At 39.2% G+C, this 15,283-nt stretch overlaps 1 protein-coding gene and 1 long non-coding RNA gene across 4 annotated transcripts; one reads left to right on the top strand and one right to left on the bottom strand.

Annotated features, from left to right (window-relative positions):
* Positions 1-4,231: 4,231 nt before the first annotated feature.
* LOC127531335 (uncharacterized) lies at positions 4,232-8,579 on the bottom strand. Its single transcript, XR_007938402.1, has 3 exons — positions 8,262-8,579; positions 7,437-7,640; positions 4,232-6,777 (listed from the first exon to the last, which is right to left on the bottom strand). It is a non-coding gene; the product is annotated as an uncharacterized LOC127531335 (long non-coding RNA).
* Positions 8,580-12,853: 4,274 nt separating this feature from the next.
* On the top strand, positions 12,854-15,265 carry tmem14ca (transmembrane protein 14Ca). 3 transcript variants are annotated; one of them, XM_022198936.2, is made up of 5 exons: positions 12,854-12,953; positions 13,431-13,515; positions 13,758-13,859; positions 14,634-14,721; positions 15,062-15,265. In XM_022198936.2, the coding sequence occupies exons 2-5, from the start codon at positions 13,440-13,442 to the stop codon at positions 15,117-15,119; spliced, it is 324 nt and encodes a 107-aa protein (XP_022054628.2). In that variant the 5' UTR covers positions 12,854-12,953; positions 13,431-13,439; the 3' UTR covers positions 15,120-15,265. The 3 variants fall into 3 exon arrangements, with proteins under 3 accessions (XP_022054628.2, XP_051796488.1, XP_022054627.2); XM_051940528.1 differs by having other exon boundaries at positions 12,929-12,970; XM_022198935.2 differs by lacking the exon at positions 12,854-12,953 and adding an exon at positions 13,215-13,332.
* The last annotated feature ends 18 nt before the right edge of the window (positions 15,266-15,283 follow it).

Consider the following 15,283-nt stretch of genomic DNA (forward strand, 5'->3'; position numbering starts at 1 on the left):
AATGCCTTTCTACACGCAGTTGTTATTAATGAATGTGGAGCGATGAAAGCGGCTGACAATGACAGCAAAATGCATGCGAGAGAGCGTCTTTTCCACAGATCTGGCCTGCGTGTCTGTCGCACTGATCGGATTTTAACTCAACTACTTTTTCTTTCTGGTCGTCTCTTCAACACACCTCTCAAAGCAAAGGCCACATTTGCAGAGAAGCCTAGACAATCTGTAAGGAAAGTCGATTCTGGGATGTTTTGTAACGAATGCAAGCCGATTTGGATAATCTATGGATCAGTATATTTATTAAAAGTTTTTTTTTTTTTACTTCAAAGTCAATTTGGGGAAAAAAAAGAAGCAGTCCACTCCAGCTCATGACTGTTTCCACACATTTCTAATTCGTGATAAAAACAAATCTGAGAAACACACGCGGAGTCCTTACAGCCTACAGCACACGATCAAAAAAAAATGAGATGAACAATTTGACGTGTAAGGCTTTCTCAGAGCAGAAAAAAAAATCCAACTAAAATATCTTCTGTGTATGATCTCCTGTCTGACAAAATCTATAAGCTTCTAGTCTAAGAGAACTCCGCCATCTCCTGTTTTTACACGAAAGATTCTACAGTCCTCATGCAGCCTCATCCTATAACAAGTCGACACTTTGACAGTCTTCGTGGATTTTTCGGAGCAGTCTCTTTGTCTTAAAGTAAGCAGCACATACCTGCCATTCCCCCATTTTGCCCATAATTGACATTCTTTGTCCTCTGCTGCCTTTGGAGGTTTGTTTTTTAGGCTGCTCCGGTCCGGCTGTGTCTATCTCATTGAGCCTCCGGTCCCAAAGTAAACCTTTGCTTCTTTTTTTTTCTACCTGGACTGGATCGCCTCACCTGGCCGTAAAAAAAACGGTGCGGGGCCACCTGGTGACGCATGCGCACTGTAGCGGGTGTGGACGGGGAAAGCGTGAAGTACCTGGGAAGAAAAGTGAAATAGGCGAGTAATGGTTAGGTTTGGGCTGCTTTTCATTCACAAATAAATTTGTTTTCTAAACAATAACGGTAAAAGTCGAGAAAATCATACCATCTATTGAAGAACACTCTGACATACACTGCCATTGCACTGTAAATACACAAAAATACATCTATAATTAATTGCATTTACATGGATGCGTGTATTTCTGGTCTTCCAAAATAAATTAGGAAGTGAATTTTCATACAAGATTAATTTTATTTACTATGCACATGAATGGAAGTAACCTGCCACGTGTGTATTTCTTAATTGCTGGTAAAAATCAATTAATAAAGATTATTTATAAGGGAAAAACGAGCATGGTGCAATAGAAATATATGTTAAATTATATATATATATATATATATATATATATATATATATATATATATGTCCTAACTAACAAAGGACATGTCTGTTAGTTTCAGCAGTCAATTAACCTTTCCGTTGTTTTGTCTTCTCTTGATTTGTCTTGATAGCAAACACAAATTCTCAGTGCAAATGAAACTGTGTCAACTTAAAAAACTTGAAGGTTAACTGCCAACATCATTACTTCTGCACAGAAAGCCATACCCCGCTATTGTGAGGGGGTCATTATTTATTTATCCACTGTTTATTTCTAATACATACTTATGTAGACCCCTCGGGCCAAGAGCGAATGAGCTCTGCCTCTCTCCGTCACACACACACACACATAGACACACACACACAGAGAGACAGAAGAGCAACACGTGCGCTCACATAGGTGATAATGGTCAAAGCTTTAGTCCAAAACCTTCCTTTCTTCCTCTCTCTCTCCTCCTCTTTGAAGTTAAGGCTAGATGCAAATGGAACGCACAGGGTTGCGCGTAAACGGCACCACCGATGCTTCTGTCACTACATCACGTACATGAAACATATTTAGCGCCTGCACTTTCAATATTGGGCAAACTTTTAACGGAAAAAATACTCATTTTTTTTGCTTTTCCCCAGTAATAGATTTTTTTTCTCCAATTGCATAATTCCACACGGGGTGTATAGATTTTTTGTGCTGTTAATATTTAAAACAAGCCTTCATGTTTGACTTCAAAGGCGAACACATTTTAACTGCACACACAATACCTGCAGCTATACAGACCTTAGCAGGGCCTGGACAAAGGGAAGGGAGGTGCTGCTGCTGCTGCTGCTGGTGGAGGTGGAGGGGGATCAGAAATATTGTTTGGGGCTCTGCGCAAGGGAGGAGTAAGTTTTAAAGCAGAGCTGTCTGAGAGTGGAGAACTCTCAGACTGGAGCGGGGTCCCTTTTGAATATCCAGCCTGTTTGTCTAGGGCTTGGTTTCAACCACTTCCACCAGAGCGCCGGGCCTCCGGCAAAGTTCGAAAACCGCGAGCTGTGTTTAATAGGCGTCGGCAACGGCTGCTCCTCAGGCACTCTGCACAGCCAATCAAATTCAAACTAATTATTATTATCATTGTCATTATTATTGTGGCATCTGTAGAGTAAATTGTTGCCATTGGTGGCGTTATTTGTGTGCATACGCGTGGTTGGTCAGTGTCCTATCCAAAATATAAAAATCGCTGAGACACAACTACATGTAAAGCTACTTCCTGGTTGCTTTTACAAATATTGATCAGTGATAGATAATTTGTTATGAGCCTCTCTGTTGTGAAAGAGTTGGTTAAAAAAAATCCTCTCACACAAAACGTTCAGAGCGCAACAAATATTTCAGCCTACAGACCTGCTCCAGCTTTACGCACCAGTGCGCCATCACAACGCGCGCTTTCAAGGGGCAAAAGCCACCACGTCGCTTTGGTGATATTGGTAGAAATAAAACAAAAATTGGTGGTCTTTGAGGGGGGGGGGGGGGGGGGGGGGGGGGGGGGACACGCTGTTCTCCAAGGAGGATAACTTGTGTTCTAGCGCCACCTTGCTTCAGGAGAAGAGCCGGTGGATGTAAAACAGCACCGCTGGTACCGTAATTGAAACCAAATGAGAATGTGTGCGCAGGGAGCATTCCAGTAAGTGAAGCTGCCAAGGTGATGCCAGTCAAAAAAAAAAAAAAAAAAGTACAGGTGGTCAAAATGAACACGTGCAGTTTAAGTGAAGTGAATGCTCAGGGTCCAAATGTTGGCAAATGTTGGAAATTTTAATCACTGAACCAACACCCGCCACTCACAGAGCATGAATAAGAGCCCTTGTTTAATTTATTCCACCTGTCCTTCTTCATAAACTTTAATCAAACTTTCAAGACTAAACCTGCCCACTTTCATGGACATCACTGAATTAAAACTGGAAAAGACACTCCAGTGTAATTAGAGGTGAGATTGTGTTTTATCCTGCCTCTTTGCATATTATTTCCAGGGTGCAAATCAAAATATACTCAGATGAAGTTGTGAGAAAGAAAGAAAAAAAGGTACCTTAAATGTGCGAATGGTGGGTTCTGCCTTAAAACACAACATAATCCAATCCTGTGGTGCCATCTTGTGGTCGTCAGAGTAAAACCAGCTGGACTGGAGTCTGAGGATCAAGGGTCTTTGAGGTGGAGCTACATTCCTGCAGGAAAGTGACTCTGGAGTTAGCAGATTAGATAACAGGGTCATTTTTATTTTCTGTGCAGCTTGGGCCCTTAATCTCTACTAATAAGTTTAAAAACAACAAGCATGACATAAAGCATTACCCTGCACAGTACACCGTAAAAACAACTTTTTACAGTACCCTGTGGTTGCCTGAACACTACCATAAAATTACAGTGCAACATTTTCTTCATTTAAAGCTATGCATTGATGCTGTTGATTTTACAGTTTAAAATGTGCTTCATTCCATATTTTACTGTTACAAAGAAGTTTTAACTTTAAAAAAATAAAACACCTTATAAAATAAAGTTTGTGCCACATAGGAAGGATTTTACTGGACAATTGATGGTCTAAATTATAAACTACTAATTGATTCGGTAATAATCCCCAGAAATTACTGTAAATATTTAGTCCAGGCAGAAGTTCATTGTAAAAATGACAGCAAATCAGTTTTTACTTGTAACAGTAATGGGTGCTCGGGCTGCTGGTTTTATGGTTTAAAATGGTGTTTGAGTCCATATTTTACTGTAAGTGTGTATTCTGTGTCCTTCATTCTGTTCTGTAAACTTAATACACAAAACATGAACTAATATTGTAAAACAACTTCATGCATCAAAACGGCCACAAAAAATGTTCACCATAAAACGTTCAAATATATAAACTCTTTATTTGATATTTGTGAGGTTGCAAACATCAAATGCTTGAAGTTTTACAAATCACAACACATCTGTGACTGAGAAGAACATCATGCAAGAACTGTTCACAAGTTCACTTGGAACTTGAGCTTAAAAATATCTGATCATGTCATAATCCATCTACTGTGTTGTAAATCTCTCCAAAAAATACCATCAGAGCTACACTGGGCTGTAAGTCGGAACTCCGGCGAAAACATAAACAAAGTCATTACATGCATCACAATATCAGTTCTTCGGAAAAGTCATGTTCCGAGCATTTTATTATATCTCATTTCACTTCCATGGAGATGGCTTACCTTTTCTTCAAGGCACTGCCATCAGAAGAGTCTGACTTCTGCGTGGGAGCCATAATGAAGTAGCCTAGCCACGCTAGACCCCATGTTCTGAAGGCACAAGGGTCTAGGCACGCTCGACAGGGAGGGAGGCAGGCTAAAAGGTTGTCTATCAAATCACTCTGCAGCAATTGGGTAGGTATACAACCAATCAAAGCAACGAATAGGCTGACGTAGTTCCTAGAGCACCGGCGGATTGTGGCTAAGTCCCATTAGCTTCCCAACCAGCGGAGCCAACTGGTATATTAAGGATTTGCCATATCCCGTCGGCATAAGTCCAAATACGTCTTTCTTCTCAATGAAACACTTCAGTGCCGTCCTTTGTTTATCTTTCAAGTTGAATTTTAGCTTCAAATCTAAAAGGGCTGTGGCCAAAGCCGAGTCGAAAGATAACTGTTTATTGTGCGCTGGTTGTTTCTGTCAGAATCGTCACGCCTCTGTCGTCACTTAGTTACGCCCGCCTTCTGACTCTACACTTCATGGTGATTGGTCCGGCCAGTTTTAGGAGCATTCAGCCTCGAGCCTTATGGAGGGTAACTAGACCCACCCTGGCAGAGAATTAAATTCGTTGCCGTGGGTTGTCTAGCGCGGCTAGGGTAATAATGAAGGGCAGAAAGTTAGCAAAGGTAGCACAATCCAAGGTAGCATAAAACCAGCAAATGTAAACAAAGCCCTCTTAATGCACCAAGTGACGATGTATTCATCCTCTCTGCTCGCTAACTATCTCCACATAACCGGTTCCGATGTAACGACAAAATGCCGTAGGCTGAGGACGTCGTAACCCGAGGACCCCGTGTATTCCCTTAAAAATTAATTGAAATTAAGGCGCTGCCCGTAAACTATTAAACTAAAAAAGAAAAAGAAAAAAATCACACTAATCTTGTCAAATACCAATTTACATATGAAGTAACAGAACAAACAATCCTTGATTGATGATCTAATAAGTGTGAACAAATCACATTAGCTTGGACAGGACAGGAATCATGCATCCTTCATTAGAGCATTCATTATGAATTATGCATTATTTAAATATGGCTTAAAGGAAAAGTTCATTTAAAAAGAGAATTCATTCATGATCTACTCAGCCTCGTGCTGATAAGTCCAGAGCAGTTTTTTTAACCTACAAAACATGAAGCTTTCAGATTTTTCCCAAAACAATGCAGATCTATAGAGGGGGTGTTTTCTTATGTTTTAGCACTGACCTGTACATACTTCTATTGTTTTGGAAAAAATACTGAAAGCTGTTTTGCTCCGTAACTCCAGCAATGTTTTGTGGATAAAAAAACTACACCAGACTTCTCATCAGCATGAGGGTGGGTAGATAATGACTGAAATTAACTTTAAAGTGAACTATTCCTTTAAGAACGTGAACTGCATACCTCCAGTGAACTTGCTAGCAATTAAGGAATGGAATTAACAAGTTTTACTCAACTTGAAAGTACAACACCAGTGCAGTAAAGCTGAACATACAGTAATTGCACTAGACAATATATCTAGTAAAACTATACATTTAGTAAAACTTTAACTAACAACAAAATCCTACAGTGTACATAACACCCAGTGTACCTTTTATTATATCATCCCTCAGCATCACTGGTAGGTCCGCCCATAGTCAGCAAGGTCTGAGATCAGAGAGGATCCTGGGATTGACTGAGAACAGTTTTTCTTCTTCTACTCAACTTTGGAGCCTTTCTCAGGATGTATTGAAAAGAAACACCTTTAAGAAAGAAATAGAAACAACCCCAGGTGTATTGTCAAATGCTTTCTATTTTCTAACAACCTCTTGGTCGATGCTCCACATAAATGTCTCACTGGCAAAGTAGGAGGACGCTAAGAATAAGCAGAATGAACAAAAAATACACTTTAATGGCAAAGGTTTCAGTCTCAGCCATAAATAGTAATTCAATGGCCCTTATTTCAATATAGGATGAGACTCACACCATCTACTGTTGGCAGAACTTGTCAGGAGAATTGTTAGCTAGTGTCTAAAAGTGGGCTGCAAGACAACATGAAAGTAAACAAGACAAGAGTACAAGTTGGTGTTGGAACCACATTAGAGAAAGCTTGCAGATTTGGTTTCAGTTTACTTACCACACACACAATAAAGCATGGTGTTGGTGGCACATTCTCCATGTGAGCCTCCTCAGCAAGGCTCGTCTTCTCAACGAAATGGAACGGCTGCTCTTCCTTCTCGTCAAAACAGGCCTGTAAAAGAAGCTCCATCTGTATGACTTCTTCTGAGCAACCAGTAGACTGACCTCTTTCAGTTTGCTGCTTAAGAAGAGCCTCCAGAACTTGTTTGTGTTCTTGTGCATCAACACAATTGGAAGAAGTTTAAGAGATGTGGCCTCTTTTTGTCGATATTGGCAAGGAAAGACTTAATCAAACTCTCGTCAGTCAGTTCCTGGAAATGTGCTGCCATATCAATGTCCTAAAACAAACATGACCATTCCTGGCATAATTTCTGGATGTTTGCACCTTTATTGATCTCTATATGCTGTGTGAAATAGGTGGACATGATTAGTTTTTTCACATCTGAATCTTAGTTAATTTCTTCCAACATCTATATTGGACGAGCTAATGGGGCGGCATGGCTCAATGGGTAGAGTGGCTGTCTTGCAACTGGAGGGTCGCTGGTTTGATCCTTGGCCTGGAGAGCTCATGCAGAGGTGCCCCTGAGCAAGATGCCGAGCCCCTAACTGCTCCTGAAGAGCCGTGGTTAGTGCTCTGCATAGCAGCTTCCCCCATCAGTATGTGATAGCAATTTCGTTGTACACTGTATAAAGACGTTCTGTGTTTTTCTAGCTGACTCTCCACAGTCAGAGCGGCAAATGTTTCGGCTCCCAGTTGACAGCGATACGTACCTCGAACACTTGCTCTTTGTTTGGCAGGTGTTTCATCGGTGTCATCATCTGATGTCACATTGCGTTTCTTTATCTTTGGTGTATCAGGTTGTTTGACATTTTGAGCTGCTTTACCAGGAAATGATATCCAAGTCCAATAACACCGCCATCAATCACATCTTGAAGAGACATTGGATACCTGGCCATCATCCTTTTCCAGGGTTTCTGCAGAAATCAGCCAGTCAAATTTAATGCTTTTTAATGCCATTTTAATGCTATACTGTAAACATTTTAATGCCATGACCATGAACTCAACAAATTACACAGGTTTGTTTTTTGGTAAAAGATGATTTATATATAAAAAATTGTCCCTACATTTCACAATTTCTGAATCCAGAAACTGCCCTGACCACCCACGGGTTGTACTCATTCTCTGACTTCTTCCTTTTTACTGCCATTTTTGCTGGAATTTGCATTTCCCCATTTCCCAGCTCTCCTCCACCTGGTCCAGCCTGCTGGCCACTTTTCAAACACGCAGTTTATGGCAACTGTACCAGACCGGCCGGAACGATCTCACAATGCTTCGGCATGTTTACACAAATGCACATGTCTGACAAACTGCAGTCTGTAATTACATATTATTATTATCAAATATTTTTCTTGAAAACTACAAAAAGAATTTTCAATGTCACTGAGAATCAAATTTAATGATTTTTTATACCATTTAAGGTCTTAATTTTCACAAAATCAATTGAATGACTAATAATGCTTTGTAATGCCTTGTTTAATGTTGTGTTTGGTTGAATTCTTACAAATCTTCATCATCTCAGAGACCACAATCCTTACCATTTCTCATCGTAGTCGTGCACTCGGCCTTTTTTGTCTTCCCAAACTCTGTACCAACTCTTCAGGGAGCTTCTCCCATGGTATCTGAAAACTGTCAACCCAGTTTGATGGAAGCAGATAGCAGCTTTCTGAGGGGGATGATGTAGGTGTGGATGATGTAGGTCAGGGAGTGACCGATGACGGAGAGGAAAGGAGACACACTGGAGAGGAACATGCTGGGGCTGGACTTGGAGTGGAAGAGTCTGTAAAAGTACAACAAAAGAGATTTGAAAGCATTAAACCTTGAATGTTTTTCTACTCTGTAACAGAATGTAGCGTATTGATAAATTTCTACATCAGTGGTTCACAAACTTTTCCAACTCATGCCCACTTGAAAATCTCAAAAATTGTGGCCCAGATTCAACCCGATATATTGACATTATTAATTTTTTTGTGTGTTTTTCAAAATATTGTGACTTTTTCTCAGAATTACACACCTTTTTTCCTTTAGAAATTTGCGGCTTTTTGACCTTACTTCATAAAATTAATTTTTAAATGAAATACTCCAACTTTCACAAAATGTTACCACTTTTTTAGAAATTTTATGACTTTTTTTCTATAAATGTCGACAAAATTTCTAGACGTTCTTCAAATGTTACTGTGCATAATACATTAAAAAGTCAATGCAAAGATGAATAGACATGTATTTCATAAAAAGGTCACACATTTTCAAAGAAAAAGGTGCAAAAGTTTGGGGAAAAAGCCACAAAATTTCAATAAATGTGGTGAATGTCTTTGTACTCCTTAATGAAAATGCTAGTACAGCATCTGAAACGTGTTGCATCAGTTTCAGTATTACACAGATTTGGATGGCAATGTTATCAAAATTGCTAAAAATCTTCCTTTTTGCATCTCATACGCATTGAAAATATGCTTAAAAATCATGCTGATGTAACATTTTTTGTTAGATTTCATCTGGAGATCAAGCTTTAGAGTCGAGTACACCACTACAGTTATTTGTGATTTGAAAATTACACTTAGCTAAATTGAAATTTCAACTATTTTAAATTACCTATGCAGTTCTATAAGAGAACTGCGTTGCATTGAGGTGGTGTTTGCTTTTCACTCACTGTTTTGGACTCAGGCAACAATCAGTCTTCTGTCTTGTATTGGCCTTAATACTGACAGCAAATCTCCTGTAATGTACAGTAAATCATCTGTTGTTGCTGCACTACTCGACAATTTGATCAGGAAGATCTGGCAGCACTACTGGTACGACATTGCTTACCCTCTTCTTCATATCTGTTAATACACAAACAAGAGAGTTTAGCATCTGACCCACTGTAATAAAAGCATTTGGTGTGACAAGAGACTGTGCTTCAATGGGACAATGTGATATCCATATTTTAATGTAATATGATAAAGACCCCATTCTGACCAACATCTGTGCTGTGTGTGCAAGTGAGAGGTAAAACACAGTGAACACACTTTTGCATCCTCTCACTGGGCAAGCTACATGACACCCTTCTGCTCTGTGCTCCTTTAAGTGAGCAACCAATGACTTAGTTCACAAAGTAAGGCCGTATATCCTTAGTAATTGTTACTGTGCTCTTGTGGTGGCTATAGAAGTGTCATTTTAAAGCTGTAGTGACAGAAAGCACCTGCTTACAACTTGTTCAACACGCTTTAAAATGCGCCAGAATTCATTGCGGTACAATTGGCAATGCAAAACATGTGCTTTTACTGACTGAACGTTTTCTCCACATGTTACAGGAATACATTTTCGATAGTCAAAAAACACCGGGGTTATATCCACAACCAACAGGAGCAGCTAGCTAGCCAGAAGTTTCAGCAAGTAGACAGATCCCACTTTAGCTTTGATGCTAGTCGGGTAAACCCACACTGCATTTTTATAAAGTAGCCAAATTGATAATAATACACTCCGTCTCCTAAACATGCCTGAAGACGTATTGTTTACGTTTCCATGCAGTTATAAATGTCTAATCCAGCTAAAACTATCAGAACATTAAGGTATGGTTAGCTGTCTGTAAAGCAACCCTCTAGATTAGCTGAATAAACCCAATTCAAATACAGTTAAGTCTTTAATATGTGTTGATTTAATTACCGGGGTTACTGAAGACAGGTTCTGGCTGAGTCAAATTCATAAAAATCCAGCCGGCTGATGAAGTTCCCCTAGTTGAAGACCATGTACTTGACCCGTGAAGTCCAAACAAACAGAATCAAAGCCGGATGGAGTCAGATGCGACGCGCTGATTGGCCAGTTTGAATTTTAGACACACTGTCAAACAACGTATTTTAATTAAGGAGGGAAGGAGGGCAGGGTGGTATAGAGCTCCGGACGTCACGTGACTCCGTTTGTTTACGCCGCCATGTTGGCAGGAAACTCCGCTTCAAAATGAATGGCGCTGGTAGAAAATTTACGCCGTCTGATTTTACTTTTCATTTTAAATCAGACGATATTATAAAATATACAAACAAACTGGACAAACTAAACATTATCCGATCCATATCATACCCCCGGTATCTTATTTAAGAATCTTGAGACGGTCGGAGCGGACCTTTTACCGGACCTGCGGTACCCTGACATCTACAATTACCTGATAAATTTTCCTTCATCCTACTCCGGTGAATCTCTTAACCCTTTAAGCTGCAGTCAATTCCAGCCATTTTCAGTCCAAAAAATCGCTAATATTCTATTTGTAAATAAAAATATGACGAGAAATACAGGGAATATTGGACGCATGGCGAGGTGCATTTCCTCGAAAACGACATATTCGTGGATAATATGCCGACTTCAAGACATGTTTTGGAAAAAATATTTTACAGGCTTGTGTCGTCTGGATGTCCAAGGTCGGATTATGGCCGTTTTTTGTGGAATATTTTCATCTGTGTGTAATAATGAACCCGGAAATGTGAGTCGCGCTGTGTACGTTGAAGCCGTGTATAGAGAACAGATGGATGGATATTCGTTGTTTGTTGGACAAATGTGTTTATATTACCCGCTGTGGTAATCGCATCTGAAAGTGGTTTACACCGGCGGATTCATGAGAATCTAAGCTTTCCATCGGCGTATAGTGTTTGTATAATCGTGTTTCAGACATGTAGCAAATTGCTTATGCAGATCTCAAAGTGTACCGCGGGCGGGACACTGAAGCGCAACTGAAGCGGAACAGCGTATAAAAGCCTTGAGGGGTAAGAGAAATTACGCGATCAGATATAAAGCTTAGGAAACGGATTCTGTACCTGATACAAAGTGGTCGCTACATAAGCGGAATCCGTTGCCTGTGGGTTCCCACCGCTCCGTTTTCTTCTGCTCGCTTCTTGCGCGTTTTATGGCAGTGATCCACCTCTGTTGTCTTTCAGGATCTTTGGGAATCCGATAAAATGCTCTCCCCTTTGCTCGTCCTCGGCTGTTCTGGCATCCCGGGGCGCAACAACTGTCCACCATATGGTGGAACTCTCTGATGTCGACGCTGAAGAACGTTTAGGAGTTAGCTGGTAGTAGTTTAAACAGCGCGCCTTCCTGCCAATATGGCGGTGTTTTGATTTCGACTGTTGCATGCCGGGATTGTGTGACGTCATCTCCCGGAGCTCTATAGTATAGTATAGTATAGTATAGTATAGTATAGTATAGTATAGTATAGTAGACAAATACAGTAGTAGTTAGTCAATACTGCCGCAGTTACTACAAACTGCATTCTTTACAAGAAGTGAATGTAAAGCCTGCAGTGTCACCTAATATAAATATTATAGTATTTTTCCATTATCAGCACAACAGCTAGTGTATTTAATATATGCATTTTTAGCATGGCATATATGCAAAAATTGCAACTGTAGCTGTCATAAATATTGAAGCGTATGTGCATTATAAACACAAAAGCACATTATTAGACAGGAACAAATTGTATTTTTTACATCAAATGAATACAAAAATGCTGCTTTTAAATTTCTCGACATGTTTCACAACAACAGAACGTACATTTACTTATGAAAACTGTATTCTTTAGGAGAAATAAATGTAAAAATGACAAAATGTTATTATTTTACATAATGCAGCATTTTTTTCATTAAAAATTGTGTGAGAGTAGAGAAATATTTTTTTCAGGAGAAAAAATGTAAAAATGCATTTTTTGTCTCCTGATTCACTCATTTACAGTAATTATTAACAGTATAGGACTGTTTCTATATTCCTAGAGTTGATTTTTACCGTCATGGTTTGACGGTTTTTCACTGTAAAATCTACAGACTGTTTTTTACAGTGTACATCACAAACTTGAAAACTTATTTCACTTATTATATGTCTCCACAGATATAAAGCAATGACATTTATCTTTTTGAACGTCCAAAGGATAATATAAATGACAAAAGTAGAAATAACTGTTCCCCGTGGATACATTATTTCTACATTATTATTATATTAAAGTTCATTTATGAGTTTAACAAGATCTGCCTGAATTTGCTGATGCACTCAGGCACCGTATGAATTTTAACAGTTCACGTGCTATGTAATTACAAGTTTTGCCCATACTAATGCCTTAAATATACGAGGTAGTATATTTTTGCCTCATTGGCGTGAAATTCCTACATTTCCCATCAGCCCCTCTTTGTGTGGAGTGTGTACCAGTAATTTGTGCTCGGTGGGAAACAGGCTGCTGCTGTTGGTGACAGAGGACAAACTGAAGGATTAAAGCTGTAAGTTGCTATTTTAGGTCGGTTTTGGGGTTTGTATTTGATATTTAAAGACATTTAAAAGTCAAATTCAGATTAGAACCACTGTAGTTGTTTTATAAAGTGACAATATTCGTGTTTTGTCGCGTATTCTGTGTCCGTTCGGCGTGTGTGTTGTAACAGAGATGCTAGTTCACGCTGCTGCGGCTCATGCTAATGCACCGTACAGTGGTTTTATCTTATCTACTAAAACAGACACACTCATGGACATCTCTGCGCAACGATTTCTCATCAAAAGCAGCCAGTGTGGGAAATGTTTGCACATATTCTCTTGGTTCAGCTGGTTTTCAGCAACAGCTCTGTGTTGCAGGACTCAGACAGTCCTTTTAATATTTTTGCATCTGTAAGTTATCTGAGATTCACAACAGGAGGTCGTGTGAGTTGAGTTGTCACTGTGCACAAGTTTTTCAACGTGTATTTGTTTGTTGTTTTACTGAACAGGTGTCCAACATGTCGGTGGATTGGGTAGGATATGGATATGCAACTCTTGTGGCATCAGGAGGAGTCCTTGGATATGTGAAAGCAGGTGTGTTTTCTATCAGATCTCCAAGATCTGCATCTCTGCTGGTTATAATGACATTAAAATCCTTTGCAGATGGACTTTATCACACTGTACATTTAGTTGTTTTCATAATTCATAAAGTTGAAACACGTCATTCCTTAAATACACCAGTCTGCTTCCTACTCCACATGCTATTAAAGTATTGTAGGTGTCAGGTGCAGGTGTTCACTTCCTGTATTATTATTTTGTTTTTTTTTTTCTTTTAGGCAGTGTCCCCTCCCTGGCTGCTGGTCTTCTGTTTGGAGGCCTCGCAGGTTTTGGTGCCTATCAGATCTCCAATGACCCAAATAATATTTGGGTGTCACTAGGTTCGTAAACTTTAAATAATTTGGTTTGCATAGTTGCAATGGAATTAATTGAGCTGCATCAACCTGTCAGACATTTTATCCTTCTTTTAGAGAGTTAAAAACTCATCTGTGTGTTTTGGGGAGTATATTGTTTGAGCTTTGGAATAGCACTAATGATATATGACTTTTTCCCAGACGAAAGCCACTTTTATAGGAGGATATTTCAGGAATGATTACTAAAGCAAACTCTGATTGTTTTAGATGTGTTTAGTTCGTTCAGTCTAATAGCCTTTCATTCTAGTAAGTAATTAAAAACAGTGATGTTAGAAAAGGTCTGAATGTTTCGGATATGACTGTGTAACAAAAAATCCTGCAACTCAGAAATATTATACTGCAAATTTTATCAAATAATGTCACTCAAATCGTACATTTCATGGTTTTACTTGGGTCAAAATAGACCTTTGCTGGGTCACTACACATGACATCAAACATGATCAATCCATGTGCAGCAAGAAGTCCATGATACAATGTTTGACAAGAACACAGTTTAAAACAATCTCCATTTCTGTGCTGACTACAATGTCTTTGGGTGTTCTAACAATTCTTGTATGCAGAACAAACTCCTCAAACGTAATCTGTAAAATTTGTCAATAATCAGAAATCATTTCATGCATAAACGATTATGTCCTATAATTTTGATTGCACCCGTATGTTCCTCATGTGGGTAAACTGAGTAAAGAGTTTCTGAATTAGTAAGGTGTCTCCAAAGTGACAAACATTTATGCTATCTGTCAGCTACATCTGGAGCTCTGTCTGCCGTCATGGGAAAGAGGTTCTATGGATCGAGGAAGTTCATGCCAGCTGGTTTGATTGCTGGAGCAAGGTACGGTATCAACCTCATTTTTATTTCAGGAGGAAATGTGTAAAGTATTAAATGTGGTTGTGTAATTAATCAAGATGGCCAAATCTGACTGTAGATTATGTGTCTAGTTTTAAAAGCAGCTCTGGTGTTTGCATGAAGGAAACCTTAAACTCATTCTGGACCATTATTCTTATCTGAAGAAACTTTAATTCTCTCCTGAGCTAAAAGTACAGAACCAATATTTATATTTGGGGCTTTTTTTTATTAACTACAGTGACATATATTTATGTTTTTGTTGTCTATAAAACAATTCTCACTTAATGCTCTGTGAATAAGTTATAATGTTATCCTTCTGTTCTAGTATTCTGATGGTGGGGAAGCTGAGTTTGGCGCTGCTCCAGAAGCCCGCGGAGTCCTGAAGAAGTCAAGATGATAAAACGTTCGCTCATGTGGATCTCTTGAAGCAGCCTCTCTGCAGTTGTCATTCACTGTTGAAAATCATGCCATTTTCTTTCTAAAAAAATGTATATTTGAGAATGAAATATATTGTTTATGTATAGGAAAAGGTGTCTTGTCTTTTTTT

Source organism: Acanthochromis polyacanthus, chromosome 20 (genome assembly GCF_021347895.1).
Source record: "Acanthochromis polyacanthus isolate Apoly-LR-REF ecotype Palm Island chromosome 20, KAUST_Apoly_ChrSc, whole genome shotgun sequence".
NCBI lineage: Eukaryota > Metazoa > Chordata > Actinopteri > Pomacentridae > Acanthochromis > Acanthochromis polyacanthus.